The 19,567-nt window shown below is 38.3% G+C and overlaps 1 protein-coding gene across 4 annotated transcripts in view; it reads right to left on the bottom strand.

The window, feature by feature from the left end:
* The window catches only part of BUB1B (BUB1 mitotic checkpoint serine/threonine kinase B), a 47,384-nt gene that overhangs the window by 5,268 nt on the left and 22,549 nt on the right, over positions 1-19,567 (bottom strand). For 2 of the 4 annotated variants that reach the window (XM_057306281.1, XM_057306282.1), the window contains exons 9-19: positions 14,164-14,393; positions 12,493-12,605; positions 11,632-11,747; positions 10,862-10,908; positions 8,862-8,922; positions 8,631-8,736; positions 6,815-7,089; positions 4,987-5,141; positions 4,537-4,677; positions 3,952-4,052; positions 1,542-1,691 (exon numbers count right to left, since the gene is read on the bottom strand). In XM_057306281.1, coding sequence (XP_057162264.1) covers positions 1,542-1,691; positions 3,952-4,052; positions 4,537-4,677; positions 4,987-5,141; positions 6,815-7,089; positions 8,631-8,736; positions 8,862-8,922; positions 10,862-10,908; positions 11,632-11,747; positions 12,493-12,605; positions 14,164-14,393 — 1,495 coding nt within the window. The remainder of the gene's footprint in view (positions 1-1,541; positions 1,692-3,951; positions 4,053-4,536; positions 4,678-4,986; positions 5,142-6,814; positions 7,090-8,630; positions 8,737-8,861; positions 8,923-10,861; positions 10,909-11,631; positions 11,748-12,492; positions 12,606-14,163; positions 14,394-19,567) is intronic. The other 2 variants (XM_057306283.1, XM_026480035.4) reach the window with 1 other exon arrangement.

Below are 19,567 nucleotides of genomic sequence, written 5' to 3'. Positions count from 1 at the left end.
AACAGACCATTCCTTATGTAAAGAGTTTGGAAGTTGCCACTCTGTCCTAACAAGTAAAAAGCTGAACAGAATGAAAAATCAACTTTTCTAGGATCTATAAGCATGGTGGTGGTGGTGGAGGGGGTCCTCACTCTTCTGTGAATTTTATGTCTAGGAGCTAGATCGGGTTCTCACAGTAAGTGCTGGAGAAAAATTCTCCTTGTGCTTCCAGAGGTGGAAGAGAAGAGAAACATTCTGAAATAGGCCAGAGCATCCTGTTCTTAAAAAGCTCTGTTGTTAGGAGAAACTAGTTAACCAGAGCCTAACCTGCTAGGGTATTATCAGAGCCTACTTGACCTGGGGAAGGGAAATACCCAACTCCAGTCCACTCTAGCCATCCTGTCCCACCTAAGGGAGGAGAAATACTTGTGAGGTACACAGACCAGAGGCACAGGCTCACTATAAAAGAACATAAAGCACAGAACTATATGACGCTTCCTTCCCCTCACACCTTATCACCACATTATTAAAGGCCTATTCGTAGCAGTTCCTTTTACCCAGTACATCATGTCTGGTGGTCAAGAAAAATTAGGGGCGCCTGGGGGGCTCAATTAGTTAAGTGTCGCTCTTGGTTTTGGCTCAGGTCATGATGTCATGGGTGGTGAGATGGAGGCCCACATAGGGCCCTGGGCTCAGCGGGGAGTCTGCTTGAGATTCTCTCCCTCTGCCCCTTCTTCCACTCACACACGCGCACGTGCACTCTCTCTCAAATAAATAAATCTTTAAAAAAGAAAAGAGAAAAATCATATGATACACTAAAAGGCCAAAAACACAATTTAAAGAGACAGAGCAAATATCAAAACCAGACATGGAAAGAATATTGGAATTATCACACCAGGAGTTTAACATAAGAGTGGCCATGAACTGATGATGATTATAATTAGATGACTGGGTCATTGCACAATTCTGTCTATTTGAAAATTGACATAATAGGGGTGCCTGGCTGGCTCAGTCAGTAGAGCGTGTGACTCTTGGTCTCGGGGTCGTGAGTTTGAGCCCCATCTCTCTTGGGTGTAGAGATTATGTAAATAAATAAATCTTATTTATTTATTTATTTATTTATTTATTTATTTATGACAGAGAGAGAGAGCCAGCGAGAGAGGGAACACAGCAGGGGGAGTGGGAGAGGAAGAAGCAGGCTCATAGCGGAGGAGCCTGATGTGGGGCTCGATCCTGGAATGCTGGGATCACGCCCTGAGCCGAAGGCAGACGCTTAAAGACTGCGCCACCCAGGTGCCCCTGTAAATAAATAAATCTTTAAAAAAAGAAAAAGAAAAAGAAAACTGACATAATAAAAAGTAAAAACAAAACAAAAAAAAACCCAAAGAAGTTTTTGGCCAAAACAACTTGAGAAAGGAAAATGATCAATGTTTTAAGTTTATAATTTAATTGGTCTATTTCTAGAAGAGTAACAGGAATTTTGCACTAAATTCCTTTGCTACATGGAACACAAATCTCTCTATTTAAGGACTTGAAATGATATGCTTTTATATTATTCAAACCTGAAGGGTGAAGCAGTTTATATATTGGTGCCAAACAATACAACCGTCTTGGTACTGGTAACAGCTGCACAAATGGTCATACTCCTCATTTAAACGTTCCTTTAACTTGAGGTTGATATAAAAGTCCCATGGGACAGGTTGAGACGATACCTGTAAGAAATTTAAAAAATAAGAGCTATTAGAATCTCTGGTTATGGTTGGCAGATTGAAAACATTCCCTCCAGCCTTTATGATACCCCAACAGAAATAATAGTACAGGAATATTTTAAAAGTCATAAATCTATAATAAAAAACACAGCAGCAACAAATTCTGGAAGCTGGAGAGAGAACCGCAAGAGGTAACAATCTACTTAGGAGACCCAAGGAAAGCTGATTCTGGCAGTAGAGAAAGCTGACAACAACCAAATTTATGCTACAGGACCATCTCCCCACTGTATAAAACTGATGGCACCAATTACCTAGAGAAGTAAAGGTGGCGGTGGAGCTAACACAGGAGCGGCTGAACTCTATTAATGAGGACATTAAACCCCAGATTCCCCTGCTGCTCCTGTAGCCCAGCCTACCTACTGCCTCTCCTCCATTCTAGAATACCAAAAGTTTAACCCTAGTAGGTATAAAGCAGATGGGCTCTGGGCTAGAGGTCACCAGGCACTGTTAAAAGTGGGTGGGGGAGTTTATACATCAAACGTTAACATACACCTGTCCGCCCCTCCACTCTCAAGACTAATTTTCCCACTTAGCTTCCAAGAGGCTAGCAGCCAGGATTATATGCTCCAGGACGGATATTAGAAGTTTTCTCTGAAGGATCTGATCAGCTCAAAAGATGTCAAGGATTGAGGCATTTTATTGAATGGCCAAATAAGATCTTTTTAAGACTTAATTTATTTATTTGACAGAGAGAGAGAGAGCACAAGCAGGGGGAGTGACAGGCAGAAGGAGGGGAGAAGCAGGCTCCTCACTGAGCAGGGAGCCCAATGCGGGCTCCATCCCAGGACCCCAGGATCATGACCGGAGCCGAAGGCAGACGTTTAACCAACTGAGCCACACAGGTGCCCCTAAGCAAGATCTTCTTACAGTGAGGCCCAACAGCTGCCAAGGTCCTGTATACATAGAGCTTTCAATTAGCTTTTAGAGTCCCACACTTAAAATATGAATAGAGAGTCAAAGACTTGAAGAAAGCCTCTAATATGAAAGACAGAGTTCAAAACAGACAAAAGGAAACAGATAATGCAGGGAGAAAAAAATTTAAAGCATTGTAAAATCACTCAGAGAAATAAAGAATATTCCATCTTTGAAATGAAGAGCAGAATGTTACAAAGAAGAAAATTCTGAGAATAAAAAAGAGCTCTGGCAAATCAAATGCATGACAAAAGAAATGAAAAACCCAGTAACAAGTCTGAAAATAAAGTTGACAAAACATTCTAGAAAGTAAAGCAAAAAGACGAAGAGATAGAAAAGGAGAAAAAAAGATTTTTAAAGGATCTCCAAGAGACCCCATATCCTAATAAAAGGAATTCTAGAGGAAGAGAACAGAGAAGACTGAAAAGAAATAATTTATTCTTCGAAGAAATTTCTCAAAACTGAAGGAGTTTCCACAATGAAATGGCCATTCAGTGCCTAGCATATGGGCAATAATAGATTTTTACCAAAACATATACTTGTGGAATTTCAGAATACTGGGGACAAACAGAAGATCCTACAAGGATTCAGGGAGAGGGAAAAATAGTCTCACCAAAAAATGGCAAAAGACTTTAAAAAGCAAGGCCACAGGCCAAAAGATAATAAAGCTTATCTTCAAAATTCTAAGGAAAAAGTTTTGAACTTAGAATTTTAATATCCAGCCAAACTACCAATCAAGTAAAGATGTGGAATAAACAATTTTCTGACATGAAAGTTTTCAAAAAAGTTTAAATCCCATGCATCCTTTCTCAGGAGGCTACTAAAATATGAGGGCTTAAACCAAGAAAGAAATGAAAATGGGAGCCAATATTACTGGGCATCCAATATAAGAAAGAGGTAATGTGACTCCCTAGGATAATGGTGAACGGAAATGTCAAGGTAATAATACTGTGTGTGTGTGTGTGTGTGTGTGTGTGTGTATGAAGCCCAGAATGTAATTTGTCAAATTGGAGCAGGCCAGAAAATTTCAGGATATTTCCTCAAAGAGACAGAATTGATAGAATATTTAGTATGTTTGGACATATTAAGAGATTTACACAATTGCCTCTCATTTTTGATATCTGATCCTGGCACACAATGTTGGGTGATTTTTTACTGTCTCACTAACTTTTCATCAGGAAACTTATGGACTATTCAAAGGAGTTGATGGTACCATGAGACCATAATTACTGCCTCAACCCACATTATTTTTTTTTACAAGGTAACTGAAATGACAAAAAATCAGTCCCACCTTTATTATGGTTAATTCTGCAGAGTCTCCTGGTGTCACCCAGAAAAATTTGTAATCTTCACATATTAGGTATTCTTGTTTTATGCAATAATCCTCATTACCTGTTGAGAAGGTTTGATTCCATTTAAAAATCACTGTGAATATGTACAGCCCCCTTAGCTTTTACTTCCTGGTTTAAGGGCCAAAAGTACTTTATATTTGCCAGTTAGCAGCCAGTTAGAATACTTTTCTAAATCATTTGTTAAAAGTTGAAAGAGGGGAAGACAGAATCCATATCGTTACCTAGACATGAACTTAACAGTGTATCAACCTCTATAATGCTGTTTATTTTTCTTTCTTTTTTTTTTTTAATACATGAGTTTTTTTGTTTTTTGTTTTAATTAAGTAAACTCTACCCTCATTGTGGGGCTTGAACTTACGACCCTGAGATCAAGAGTTGTGTGCTCTACTGACTAAGCCATCCAGTGCCCCTATAATGCTGTTTCTTATCATCTAAAAATATTTGCTGTGCCCAAGCATCAAGCTCAAGTACCAATAATCCCTTACTTTTATAGTGCCATACAAAAAACCTTCAATGATACTTACCCAGTTCAATTTCCTTTTCTATTTCCAACTTAGGCATTGGTCTATCTTCTATAAAAAACCCTGCAGAGGCCCTCAGCTCCATCAGAGATTTTAGTAGTTGTCTGCGATACTGTGGACACCAGGGTGACTGAGTAGGGTTGTCTGGGGGAAAAAAAAACAGTCAAAAAAACAAAAAAAAACAACAACAAAAAAAAACCAACCCTTCACCCCCATAACCTAAAATAGGTGTTATAAACAGAGGAGAGGAAAAAAAACACAAGATTGCACAATCAACACAGCTAACCTCAGACAACTCATCCACCTCAGGTCTCTACGGTGGTCAGTTAATACTGATTCATTCTAGAAATTGCACAATTTATGGGAACTTTTCTATAGGAAAAAAACCCCACATAGCTCAGTGTGCTGACATAAATAAGTGCTCAGTAAACATGGATGTAGAGGTCTGCTTACAAGTGGTGTGCATGAAGCTACCTGCAGTCTCATTAGTAAGCTCCAGTTTCTCAGGAATTTGAAGACATTTGATGGAGGAGGAACTTGTAACTGAGGCAGAAGACCCAGAGAACCCAGAGGAGTGTGTGGCTTCACGGCTGTCTTCGATAATTGGGCTGAAAGAACCACAAGAGTCAGTCCTCATAGGGATAACAGGTATCACTTTATCTTTGTTATTTAGTATTCATTAGCCTAATTTTCAAAGTCTATTATTTTCCTGAAACAGATATAGATTCATAATCAGAATTTAGGTGACTTTATCTACCCTGGTTGACAGGCAATGCTCAGCATTAGATTTTCTAAATTTATGCTTTATTTACCTAATCTATAGCAAATGCCTAATCTACATCTATTCTAGACTACTGAGAAACACTAAGATACTTTTTTCTTGTTTATCCTTTCTCTATACATTTTATTCTTTAATAAGAAAAGGTCAAGAAAGAAAAAGGGAAACCCAAATCAGTCAAGGTGAATACATGCTAGCAAATGTGACTGAAAGTTTACTGGACAAAAATTTGAAAATGCAGTTTTAAAAGCACAAAATGGCGGGGCGCCTGGGTGGCACAGCGGTTGGGCGCCTGCCTTCGGCTCAGGGTGTGATCCCTGCGTTCTGGGATCGAGCCCCACATCAGGCTCCTCCGCTGGGAGCCTGCTTCTTCCTCTCCCACTCCCCCTGCTTGTGTTCCCTCTCTCGCTGGCTGTCTCTATCTCTGTCGAATAAATAAATAAAAATCTTAAAAAAAATAAAAAATAAAAATAAAAGCACAAAATGGCAAATTAAAGAATATTCCTAAAACCAATATTCATTTGTTTAAATTAGCCAACTTTTAAATATAGATAGATCATAAGGTTTAGTCTGTGGCTCCCTATGCCATTCCTTCATACTACCCTTTATTCATTTCCACCTCCCCATTAAAAGGTAACTTTATCTTTTTAAAGACTTCCTTCCTTCCTTCCTTCCTTCCTTCCTTCTTTCCTCCCTTCCCTTCCCTTCCCTTCTCCTTCCTTCCTTCCTTCCTTTTCTTCCTTCCTTCCTTTTTGAGAGAGAGAGCGAGAGCAGGGGGAGGGGCAGAGGGACTCAGCAGGCTCAGAGGAACCACGCTTAGCATGGAGACTGACCCAGGGCTTGATCTCATGATCCTGAGATCATAACCTGAGCCGAAATCAAGAGCCCGATACTCAACCAACTGAGCCACCCAGGCACCCCTAAAAGATACTTAAAAAAAGTATACTCCTGGGCTCCTGGGTGGCTCAGTTGGTTAAGCATCTGCCTTCAGCTCACATCATGATCCCAGGGTCATGGGATCAAGTCCCACTTCAGGCTCCCTGCTCATCAGGGAGTCTGCCTCTCCCTCTGTCCCTCCCCCCTACTCATGATCTCTCTCTCTCTCTCAAATAAATAAAATCTAAAAAAAAAAAAAAAAAAAAAAGTACACTTCTAGCCTATCTGAAATTAGTATCAAGCTATTCTACCACTATTTAAAACTTAGTATTAAAGGAAAAACAAAATGCCTCCTGTCTCTCAATCAGGTATACTTTGCCAAGTTTCTCATAGACACCAGAATCCTCCTGGGGCTCTCAGTCTCATAACCACCAAAATTTACTTCTTCTAACCCTCATACGCAAATCAATTACCAAATCCCACCACCACGTTATCAGCGTGTCATGTAAAGCACTTAGCACGGTACCTGGCAGGTAGTGAGAACCTGATAAATGATGGCTCTAACTGACAAGCACACACAGAATAAGTGATCACTCGAACAGTCTGGTTTGTGCAACATACAATCACCTGAGCTTCTTGATGCGGAGAGTTGGGCTGTAGATGGTGCCACAAGCAGTCTGCTGGTCCTCAGAGATCTTCACGTCTAGATCCTCCTCCTGCAGCAGCCTTTCAGGATCAGAAGGGAGATCCTTCAAGGACACTATATCATGAAAAGGCGTGGATACAAAGCGAGCTGCTCTGGCGAAGTCACAAGTGTCTTCTGGGTTAGGACAGATAGTTACATTCCTGAAACCTGTGATAATAGCATCCTCACTCAAGGGCTCAATTCCTGTAAATTCATCCTGAAAAAAAAATTCATAAAGTTTAGCTGAAATAGTTCAGTGAGCATATGGAGGACGTATCTTTTTTACTTAGAGAGACAAACATTAGATAAGTGATTTTCAACATAGGGTACAGAAGTAGCATATTAGAATCTCTAGGAAAGATAATTTTAAAAAGCACATCATACGTCTGAGGAAAAAGGTTTTATATCATGAAAACAGCAAACTATGTATTATCAAGAAAATATACTGTGAGGATTCCCACACAAAGGAAAAATACTGGATAATGTTTTTTTCCCCAACCAATTTCACCTAAGAACCAGAAGAATAATACTATTTTTCTTCTGGCTTTGACCTAGAAAGTGTTCTGATAATCTGCTATCCTCCTAGCTTTTAAGTCTTCTTCTATGCTAAATGTTGAATTTTTATTTTATTTCTAAAAGATAATTAATAGTCACAGTAAAAAATATGGAAAACAAAGTATAAAGTATAAAAAAATGGAAAATTTTAAAAATATTCCTTTGTCTTTCAAAGATTTATTTATTTATTTATTTATTTATTTATTTATTTATTTATTTATTTTAGTGCACCTGCAAGCAGGGGCAGGGGCAAAGGGAGAGAGAGAGTCTCAAGCACACTCCCCGCTGAGCATGGAGCCTGACACAGGGCTTGATCCCAGGACCCCAAGATCATGACCTCAGCTGAAACCAAGAGTCAGACACTTAACTGTATAAGCCACCCAGGTGCCTTCCTTTGTCTTTCAAAGTAATTCACGTATATGGTTTAAAAAGTCAACTAGTTGAAAAGGATATATAGTGAAAAAGTCTCCCTTGCGCACTTGACCCCCATCTCCACTCCAATTACTACTTCCCAGAGGCAACGGTTGTTACCATACACATCTGGTAGGTTACAGCATACACTTAAGTGCATATACTTAAGGGTTTTAGGGCCATTTGGCTGGCTCAGTTGGTAGAGCACATGACTTGGTTTTGGGCTCATGAGTTCAAGTTCCATGTTGGGTGTGGAGCCTACTTAAAAAAAATTATAATAAAAATAAATAAATAAGGGGTTTTATAACAAGTGAAATAATAGCATGTATGTTAGTATATTTTGGCTATTATAAATAATGTTGCTATGAACATTCACGTACAATTTTTTTAATGTAAACGTGTTTTTAATTGTCTTAGATATATACCTAGGAGAGAATTGCTAGGTCATACATATGGTAACTCTATGTTTAACATTTTGAGGAACTACCAAGCTGTTTTCCAAAGTGGCTGCACCATTTTATACTCCTACCAGCACTGTATGAGGGTTCTAATTTCTCCACATCCTCACCAACACTTGTTATTTTCTGTTTCTGTTATTTTCTTTGATTACAGCCATCACAGTGTATGTGAGATTGTATCTCACTGTGGTTTTGACCTACATTCTTAATGACTAATGACGTTAACATCTTTTCATGTGTTCAAAGTGATTTTAATTTTAACCCTAACTTTGTGAGAGCTGAATGAAACAATTCACCGGTCTGCTTATATTAACTTAGGAATATTGTTCCTTACACAAACATCTGGAGACACATCCTCATTTGAGTTGATGCTTTCTGAAGTTTTGAGAATTGCAAAGGGTCTTCGTTGGGATAAAACCCGTGGGGGATCGGCAGGACGACTGGAAAAAAACATACCCCACTTAATTTATTTTTCTGTTCACATAGATAACAGTAAACCTTAATGCATCCTCATTCATAATAATAGAAGAGTTTTAAGTATCAAAACAAAACAAAAACTTCAAACCTGGTATTTTTTTTTTCTGAAAGAAGAAACTCATCAAAAATGGAGAAAGGTATACTGGGACCTATAGAAAAAGATAACAGATTTATGCTCTTAAGAGTAAATGCCTATTCTTTAAGAAATCTAAGTCAATTAATACTTTGTGCTGTTTGGAAGCAGAAAGGTAATCTGTTCTTTAAAATGAACAATTTCAAACATATAAAAGTAGAGATTATTTAATAACAGTTATCTAAACGTGGATGATTGTCTCATTTTTATTGCTCACCACTACCACTACTTTCCAAACCCAACCCAACTCTGAATTATTTTAAAGCAAATCTAAGACATCATATCATTTCATTTGTAAATATTTCAGTATGTATTTCTAAAAGAGAGAGGCTCGTTCAAAAAAGCATAATCTCAAAACATAATCATACCTATAGATTAATAATTTCTGAGTATCATATATCTAATCAGAAGATTCACATTTTACTAAAATTATTTAGAAAGTTTGAATTGGGAAAGCAGTTTCATATACTGTGACTGGTTGAAATGCCTCCTGAATCACTTTGATTCTAGAGGGTTTGTTGTTGTTTTAGTAATTTTCTGTTGAAGAAACTGGTTGTTTGCCCCATAATGCTGGATTTTTTGCCAATTACATCTTCCTGTGTTGTTTAACATGTTCCTCCAGGCTTTGTATTTCCTATAAATTGGTGGTTAGAGTTAGAGTTTTAATCAGATTCTATTTAATTTTTTTAAACTACTAATAGGTAGATATTCATGTTTTTACCACTTTTAACATACTTTTAAATGAAAGGAGAATAAATTTGGGATGCCTGGGTGGCTCAGTTGGTTAAGCTCTGCCTTTGGCTCAGGTCATGATCCCAGGGTCCTGGGATTGAGCCGCATCGGGCTCCCTGCTCAGTGGGGAGCCTGATTCTCCCTCTGCCTGCCGTTTTCCCTGCTTGTGTGCTGTCTCTGTCAAATAAATAAATAAAATCTTTAAAAAAAAGAATAAATTTGAATATAAATAGCTTCAGGTTTTTTTTTTTTTAAGATTTTATTTGACAGAGAGGGGGCACAAATGGGGAGCAGGCAGAGGGAGAGGGAGAAGCAGGCTCCCCGCAAGCAGGGAGCTGGATGTGGGGCTTGGTCCCAGGACCCTGGGATCATGACCTGAGCCAAAGGCAGACACTTAACCTACTGAGCCACCCAGGCACCCCTAAATAGCTTTAGTTTTAGACATTTTTTCCCCTCTTTTCCAAAAAACCACTTTCTGGTGCCTGGGTGGCTCAGTTGGTTAAGCAACTGCATTTGGCTCAGGTCATGATCCTGGAGTAACAGGATCGAGTCCCGCATTGGGCTCCCTGCTCAGGAGGAAGTTGGCTTCCCCTCTGACCCTCCCCCCTCTCATGCTCTCTCTACCATTCTCTCTCTCTCTCAAATAAATAAATAAAAAGAAAAACCACTTTCTTGGCTGCTGGATACTATTGATAGGTTTTGCTCAGTGTACACTGGTAAGGTGGAAAATAATATCCGGTAGTTAATATAAATTTAAATTTACAGTAAAACTAAACATTTCAAAGCACCGAGGAATCTTACAAAAACAAAAACATTCTTAAATTTCTATCCTTTCTCAGGGTGCCTGGGTGGCTCAGTTGTTAAGCGTCTGCCTTTGGCTCAGGGCGTGATCCCAGAGTCCTGGGATCGAGCCCCGCATTGGGCTCCCTGCTCTGCTGGGAGCCTGCTTTTTCCTCTCCCACTCTCCCTGCTTGTGTTCCCTCTCTCGCTGGCTGTCTCTCTCTCTGTCAAATAAATAAATAAAATCTTAAAAAAAAAATTCTATCCTATCTCGAATCATATGTTTATAACTGAATTCCATGATTCAAAGATACGACAGTATCTTAGTTCCCCTCTGTCTTCTTACGGCTCCCTTTACCATAATTAAGAAAAATATTTACCACATATTACATAATGTGTTTGCTATAGGTAAGTTTTTCATGACATTGTCAAATACAACTCACCTTTAGAATGAGGTTCTTGCCAAATGTTTTCTGCAAGTGAAGTCTCCCTGTGAAGAAACTTGTTTTAGAACACATCCTAAGTACCCACAGAAAGAATTATTTGATTCTTATAAGTCCAAGAGGCTTTTTCATTAAATATAAGCTTCTTCACTCTAAGATAAAAAAAATATTCTAGTACTGTTAATCCAAATTCTTTAAGAAGGTAGAACCTTCAGTCATTAAAATGTTACAGAAGTATATTTGACAATAGATGTTTTAACATTAACAGTATAAACAGATTACAAAATGGTAAACTCTCATTTTTATCAAATAAAACAAAAAACAGAACACATAAGGATATACTTATGTTAATAGCAGTAATTTCTTGGTTGTAGAAATGGGTGGCTTTATCTTTAAAAAATTGTATTTGAGGGGTGCCTGGGTGGCTCAGTCGGTTAAGCGTCCGACTCTTGATCCCGGCTCTGGTCTTAATCTCAAGGTTGTGAGTCCAAGCCCCATGTTGGGCTCAATGCTGGGCGTGGAGCCTACTTTAAAAAAATTTGTTTTGAATTTAAAAATGATATTTGATTGTTTCTGTAAGAAACGTGTATTTTTTTAATGGAAAAAAAGTGAGTACCCTGTCTTCCCTCATCAGCATCAAAGCTTACGTTGTGACAGAGACTTGCAAACATTTTGTCTTGATATTACAAAAGACTTCAAGTCATTAGAGACAAAGGTTGGCTCTAAGTGCCCTCCTATAAGCATCATCCCTTCCACCAATGTGGTCCTACCTGGCACAAGAGTTTACTGGACAAACAGAATTGGATAGAGCCATTCCTGGTATTTCCTGAGACTCCGAAGCAATTTGCAGTTCAGCTGTCTCCTTTGTAGTCATCTTCTCTTCTTGCTATTTGCATTAAATAAGCAAAATCAATGTTTCTCTCCTATCTAAAAAATCCTATTTTCAAGCTTTAGTTCCAAAATTAGGTTTACCATGCTCTTCACCTAGATACCCACTAACCATATAAAATATCTATACTATAAAAGTTCTAATAATTTACGTTCCTAGTATAAACTGCTTCTGTTGTACTCAACCGAGCAGTGCCAAGCCTATACCAGATTTCTTTGGGTGACCCCATTTCAATGCAAACATAACTAGAATAAAAAGCTAAAGTCCAGAAGTTATAAAACAATGGTTTAGAGTCTAAATAAGAAGTCAATAAATTGCATCACTTCTAGTGACACAAGTTCCATTTGAGGTCACCTGTTGAATTACTCTTCTGCTGGACTTTGTTGCTACTAATAGCCATGAAACTACCAGAAACTCTGAATGGGGGTTGGGAGGATTTTTATCTTCTATGCTTTTATACTGTTTAAATTTGTTTCAATAAGTGTACTTTTCTATATTAAAAAAAGAGAGAAATGGGGGCATCTGGGTGGCATGGTTAAGAGCGTGACTTTTCATTTCGCCTCAGGTCATATCTCAGGGTGTGAGATGGAGCCCTGCATGGGGCTCCGCGCTCAGTGGGGAGTCTACTTCCCCTCTCTCTCACCCTCTGCCCCTCTCCCTGCTTGCACACTCTATCTCTAAAATAAATAAATAGATCTTTAAAAAAGGGGGAAAAAAAAAAAAGAAGCGAGAGAGAAATGACCTGATCACCCGTTCTTTCTCGCTGAGTAGTTTGAATTTCTTTGAGCTTCTTCTCCATCTCTTCAATCTGTTTCTGCATTTCTGCTCTTTTCTCTGCACTGGTCAGTAGCTCAGCTAGAAACAGTAAGGTTGGTTGATAACGTTACTCCTCATAGCCATTTATTCTGTCAAAAACTGTCTTTGGAGCTCATGGCCTCAACATACAAGCTAATATTACAGATGAGAATAATATAAATGGAGCAAAGTCCTCTACTTGAGGTCTAGGTCTCTATTGTTTCATTTACTTAATCGATAAGTACCAGAATATCTATGATGTGCCAAGCACAATTCAGAGCACTTATGTGTCAGTGGTGCATAATACAAAGTTCTTGGTCATGTGACACTAACATTCAGTTTGGGGGAGACATACACACACACAAATTAATAAGAAAATCAGTGTTAAAAATAAAATAGGTGATGTGAGAATGTGTGACTGAGTAGGAGAACGGAGGTCAGGAGCTACTTAAGACAGGTAAGCAGGGAAGATCATTTTAAGAGAGTGATATTCACAAAGTTGTAACCTGAATGACAAGGAGCCAGTCATATAAAGATCTGGGGAAAAATTCTAGGCCAAAGCTGGCACAAAGGCCCTAATGCAGGAACAAGCACTGTGTTCAAGGATTCCAGAGAAGGCCAGTATGATTGTAGCAAAGTAAGAGGGAGAAAGCTAAAGATGAGGTTGGAGAGGTAGGGAGGAGCCAAGCAGTGTGTGGGTAGAGTTTGTACTGCATGGTAAGACAATGAGAAAACACTGAAGAATTTTAAGTAAAGTAATGATAGGACCTGGACTTTTTATAAAGATCATCTGCTATGAGCAAAATGGACTGTAGTAAGGCCAGACTGAAGGCAGAAAGTCTGGCTGCAGTAGTCTACCTAAAAGATGGCGGTTTGAATTAATAATGAGAATGGTGATAAATGAAAGATTGGGGAAATTTTTGGTGGTACAGTTGATAGGCTTATTCATTAGATGTGGGGGAATGGTACAGAAAGAGGGATCAGAGATGACTTCTGGGTTTTCTGGCTTGAACCAACTGGGTGCATGGTGTTCCCTTTTACTAAAATGGGGAAGGCTGTGATATGCGTATGTGTTAGGGTGTGGTTTTTGGCAGAAATCAGTAATTCTGTTCTGGCTATGTTGAGTTTAAAATGTCTGTTGGAATAGCCAATAGATACAGGTAACTAAATAGGAGTCTGGAGTTCAGGTGAAATGTCAGGGATAGAGATATAAATTGGTGAGTGCCCAGCTTGTAAACAGTATTTAATCCATTACTTAGTGATAGCTGTAGAAAGAAAAGATAATTTGAATATTCCAAGATTCTATCCTGGGCCTTAGGAAGAAGTCTTTGATGAGAAGAATAGCAGTGAAGGAAACTGAGAGGGAATACACACCAAGAAAAAAGCCAAGAGAAGCATTTCATAAACAAGTATTTCATTAACTGAGTCAAATGAAGCCAAGAGGTCAAAAAAGATCAAGACTGATAAATGGCCACTGGAATTGGCAAAAAGGAGGTTTCCGGTGACCATGATCAGAACTGCTTCACTGAAGTAGAGGGAATGTTTGAGAAAATAACGGGAAGTGACAAAGATTACAATTCCCAAGAAATTTTGCTATGAACTAGATCAATACACATACCTTCTCTTTGCTCTTTTAATTTCTTCCGGAAAACTTCAGCCCGGATCTCTTCAAAGGAGAACTCCCCAACCCCTGCATAAATCTTCTCCTTACAATACATCATCTTCTCTTTCTTCTCCTGGGACTCTTGCTGATGGCTTTGAACTCTTTGCAGGGGATCTCCTTCTTCCTTTCCAGGCTTTCTTGTGCTTAGAATGTGGTTTATACTAGGTTCAATTTTACATGGTGTCCTAAAGAAGCAAAATAATTATTATTCACCATACAAGTCAAATGAGTTATTTCTTACATGTTTTGACAGAACACAGGGACAATGTCAGTAGCAAGACTATGTATAATTGATTTCAAAAAATAAAAACAAAGAAGATTGAGAAAAGAGGCTAAAAAATAATTTACATGGATTATCAACAGTCATGCTCTGAGTACTACTCTGTTATGAGGAGGAGTGAAATCAGCCATAAGTTAGGGTCATCAAATAGCTTATATTCCTTATAGATAAATCTGAATATCATATCTTAATCAAACCCGGTATATGAAAGAAAATTAACCTATGCAATATAGCCCATTTGTTACTGTTTATCACCAAGAACAATTAGAGTTAGGAATACAACATTTAGGGAATTGATGATGTCAAGTTCAAGGTTCTCAGCTAAGAGGAAAGAATGAAAGTGATAATAAAGGGGCGCCTGGGTGGCGCAGTCGTTAAGCGTCTGCCTTCAGCTCAGGGCGTGATCCCAGCGTTCTGGGATCGAGCCCCACATCAGGCTCCTCCGCTGGGAGCCCGCTTCTTCCTCTCCCACTCCCCCTGCTTGTGTTCCTTCTCTCGCTGGCTGTCTCTGTCAAATAAATAAATAAAATCTTAAAAAAAAAAAGTGATAATACAGGTTTGAAAGGATGAAGCATGAAGTACTTCAATCAAAACAGGGCAAATGTTCTTAATTCTGGCTATGGACAGAATTACTTATATACCTTTTATTTTCTTATGTGCCTTTTTACAACTAAAGTTATCTGGTCCCGGGGCATTTGGTTAAGTCGGTCAAGCATCAACTCTTTTTTTTTTTTTTTAATGTATTTGACAGAGAGAGATAGCGAGAGAGGGAACAAAAGCAAGGGGAGTGTGAGAGGGAGAAGCAGGCTTCCTGCCTAGCAGAAAGCCCATGCGGGGCTCAATCCCAGGACCCTGGGATCATGACCTGAGCCGAAGGCAGATGCTTAACAGCTGAGCCACCCAGGCGCCCCAAGCATCTGACTCTTGATTTCGGCTCAGATCATGATCTCAGGGTCCTGAGATGGAGCCCCACATCGGGTTCTGCACTCAGCGCAGTCGGCTTGAGATTCTCTCTCTCTCCCTCTGCGTTTCCCCCTGCTCACGCTCTCTCTAAACAAATAAAATCTTTAAAAAAACCCCAATAACCCCCCCCCCCAGACATCTTGTCCCTACCCTAGATCCACTAAATCAGAACCTTATTTAATGGTAGGGTCCAAGCATCTACATATATAAAAGACTTCCTCGGCTTGTTCAACCTGTTAAAGGACATCTACAAAAAACCCACACAAACATCATACTTAATGATGAAAGACTGAATGCTTCTCCTCTAAGATCAGGAACAAGATAAGAATGTCCTTTCTTGCCACTTCTATTCAAAACTGTACTGGAATTTCTAGCCAGGGCAATCAGGAAAAAAAAGAAATAAAGCATAAATTAAAAAAAAAAAGAAACAAAACATCCAAGTGGGAAAAGAAGTAAAAATGATCTCTACTTGCAGATGCTTATATATAGAAAATCCTAAGAATCTGTAAAAACTACTGGGGCTAATAATGAGTTCACCAAAGAAGTAAGATATAAAATCAATATATGAAAATCAATGTATTTTATACACTTGCAATGAGCAGAAAAGGAAATTAAGAAAACATTTTTATTTATAGCAGCACCAAAGAGAATGAAGTACTTCAGAATAAATTTTTTAAAAAGAAGTGTGAATAGACACCAAAGAAGATACACAGAAGGCAAATATACATATAAAACATACTCAATGTCATATATTATCAAGAAATTACAAATTAAAATAATGAGATACCACTACACAACTATTAGAATGGTTAAAATCTAAAATACTGATAACACCAAATGTTGACAAGGATGTGGAGGTATGAATGAACACAAAATGGTGCCGCCACTTTGGAAGAGAGTTTGGCACTTTCTTACAAAACTGAGTCTTATGATATAATCCAGCTATATCAGTTGAAAACTTAAGTCCACATAAAACCCTGCATACAAAGGTTGATAGCAACTTTATTCATAATTGCCAAAATTGGAAGCAACCAAGATGCCCTCCCATAACTGGATAAACATCCACACATGGACTATCATTCAGTACTAACAATAAATGAGCTATTAAGCCACAAAAAAGACATGAAGAAACCTTAAATGCATTTTACTGAGAAAAGCCAGTCTGAAAAGCTTATATACTGTTTATTTCCAACTCTAGGACTTCTGGAAAAGGTAGAACTATAAAGACAATATAAAGATCAGTGGTTGCCAGGGATTTGAGGGAAGGATAAATGAACAGGTGGAGTAGAGGAAAGTTTTAAGGCACTTGAAACTATTTTGACCCTGCAATGATGGACACATGAAAAACCCATAGAACTGTAAAACACATCGGAGTGAACCCTAATGCAAACTATGAACATTGGTTAATAATGTATCAATATTGGTGCATCAGTTACAACAAATGAACCATACTGATGCAAGATATTAATAGGGAGAACTGTGTACAGGGTTGGGGAGGAGGAAGTATATGGGAACTCTCTGTACTTTCTGTACAATTTTTCTATAAACCTAAAATAGCTCAAAAAAAATAACATCTACTTATTTTTTTAAAAAGTGCAAAATTTGTATTCTGAAAACTATGAAACACTGTTGAAAGAAATGAAAGAAGATATAAATAAAAGATATTCCATGTCCATGAATCAGAAGATTTAATATTATTAAGATGGCAATATTCATGAAATTGATCAACAAATTCAGAGCACAAGCCGTAACACAATCCCAGCTGGTTATTTTGCAGAAATTACCAAAATGATCCTAAAATTCAGATGGAATTGCAAGGGGACCAGAATGGTCAAAACAATCTTTAAAAAGAAGAACTAAGTTGGGAGACTCAAACCTCTAGATTTTAAAAGTTACAACAAATCTACAGTAATCAAGGCTATGGGATAAGGACACACATGTAGATCAATGGAATAGAAAAGTCTCAAAAATAAATCCATACATTATGGTCAGTTGATTTGCAACAAGAGTACCAAGACCATTTGCAGCACCTGGGTGGCTCAGTCAGTTAAGCGTCTGACTCTTGATTTCAGCTCAGGTCATGATCTCAGGGTTGTGAGACTGAGCCCCGCATAAGGCTCTATGCTGGGTGTGGAGCCTGCTTGAGATCTCTTTCTCTCCCTCTCTCCCTCCCTATCCCCTCTCTGAAAAAAAAGAAGAGTACCAAGACCATCTAATGAGGAAAGAAGTTTTTTCAAACAACTGTATATCCACATGCAGAAGAATGAAGTAGGACTCTTTCCTTATGTCATACACAAATGTTAGATAAGAATAGATCACAGACCTAAATGTAAGAGCTAGAACTATAGAACCTTCAGAAGAAAACTGAGAGTAAATCTTCATGGTCTTGAGTTAGGCAAAGCCTTCTTGGATGCAACACCAAAAATATAAGAAACAAAAGTAAAAAGTAAGTTGCACTTCATCAAAATTTTTAAACCTTTTGGGCTTCAAAAGATAACATCAAGAAAGTGAAAAGAACAAAGAAAATGAAAAGACAACTGATAGAATGGGAAAAAATATTTGCAAATCATGTATCTGATAAGTAACTTGTACTCAGAATATATAAATTCTTACAACTCAAAAATAAAAAGACAGGGCATCTGGGTGGCTCAATGGGTTGGGCCACCAACTCTTGATTTTAGCTCAGGGTGTGATCTCAGAGTCATGGGATCAAGCCCTGCATCGGACTCAGACATCAGCACCGAGTCCACTTGGGATTCTGCCCCTTCCCTCTGCCCCTCCCCCCACTCGGGCTCACGCTCTTTCTCAAAAAAATAAAATCTGTAAATAAATAAATAAAAAGACAAATAATCCAATTGAAAAAACAGGTAAAGGATTTGAATGGGCATTTCTCCAAAGAAATACAAATGGCCAGTAAGTCCATGAAAAGATGTTTAACATCATTAATCATTAGAAAAATGCAAATCAAAACCACAATGAGATACTGCTTCACACCCGCTAGGATGGCAATAACCAAAAAAACAAAACCAAAAGAAAGTGAATAATAAAAAATGTTGGTGAGGATGTGGAGAAATTGGAGCCCTCATTCATTATGGCAACTTGGGAACAGAAAATGGTGCCGCCTCTTTGGAAAACAGTTTGACAGTTTCTGAAAATGTTAAACATGGAGTTACTATATGACTCAGCAATTCCCTTCTGAGGTATATACCCATAGGAAATGAAAACAGATGTCCACAAAAAAAACCCATATACACAAATGTTCACAGAAGCATTATTCATAATTAGCCAAAAAGTAGAAACAACTCAAACGTCCAAAGGGTAGCTGCTCTCGACAAGTTCAGAAACTTGCAGTCGGGTTTGACTACATGTGGGGGAGGAAACTGGAGATGTTAGTAGAGGCCAAATCAAGAACAGTCTTATAATCAATCTTACGGAGTTTTGGTTTCATCCCAAAGGTTATGGGGACCAAGCAAGGGATTCTGATCAGGAAAATGAAACAATCAGATTTGCAATGCAGACCTGTGACAGCATAAAGAATGAATGGGATGAGTAACACTAGAAGTAGAAAGATTAGGTAGGTTGCAGTAATCCCAGCAAAGAATGATGGAGACATAGAAACCATAATGAAGACTGTTAAATCTACATAGGAATTAGAAATATATTTGTAATGGTTACTGCTAAACAAGATCAAAAACAAGTGACAAATTAGGGGGAGATATCTGCAACTCCTATTACAGATTTTAGCTGATTAGCTATGAAGAGCTCCTGGAACATATCATTAAGAAAAAAACACAAACCAAAGAAAAATGTAGCAGACAGGTCAAATAAGATAGCCATGAAGAAGAGTTCAAATAAAAATAAAGTTCAACATTTTCTATACCATATTTATTTTGCCATAATTTTATCTACAGGTGATTTGAAACATTCGAAAAATTAAGTATCCACAAATGTGTGCTATCAATTTCTTCAGGTAATCCTTTGTAAAGTCTCACAAGATTTTTTTCTTTCCTTCTTTTTTAGAAAGATTTATTCATCTGCGTAAGAGAGACAGCGAGCACGGTGGGGAGGAGCAGAGGGAGTTTCAAGCGGACTCCGCTCTCAGATGATCCCATGACC

The sequence above is a fragment of the Ursus arctos genome, unplaced genomic scaffold (genome assembly GCF_023065955.2).
Source record: "Ursus arctos isolate Adak ecotype North America unplaced genomic scaffold, UrsArc2.0 scaffold_36, whole genome shotgun sequence".
Taxonomy (NCBI): domain Eukaryota; kingdom Metazoa; phylum Chordata; class Mammalia; order Carnivora; family Ursidae; genus Ursus; species Ursus arctos.
The sequence above is the reverse complement of the archived record's forward strand: the minus strand, read 5'-3'. Positions and strand labels throughout refer to the sequence as shown.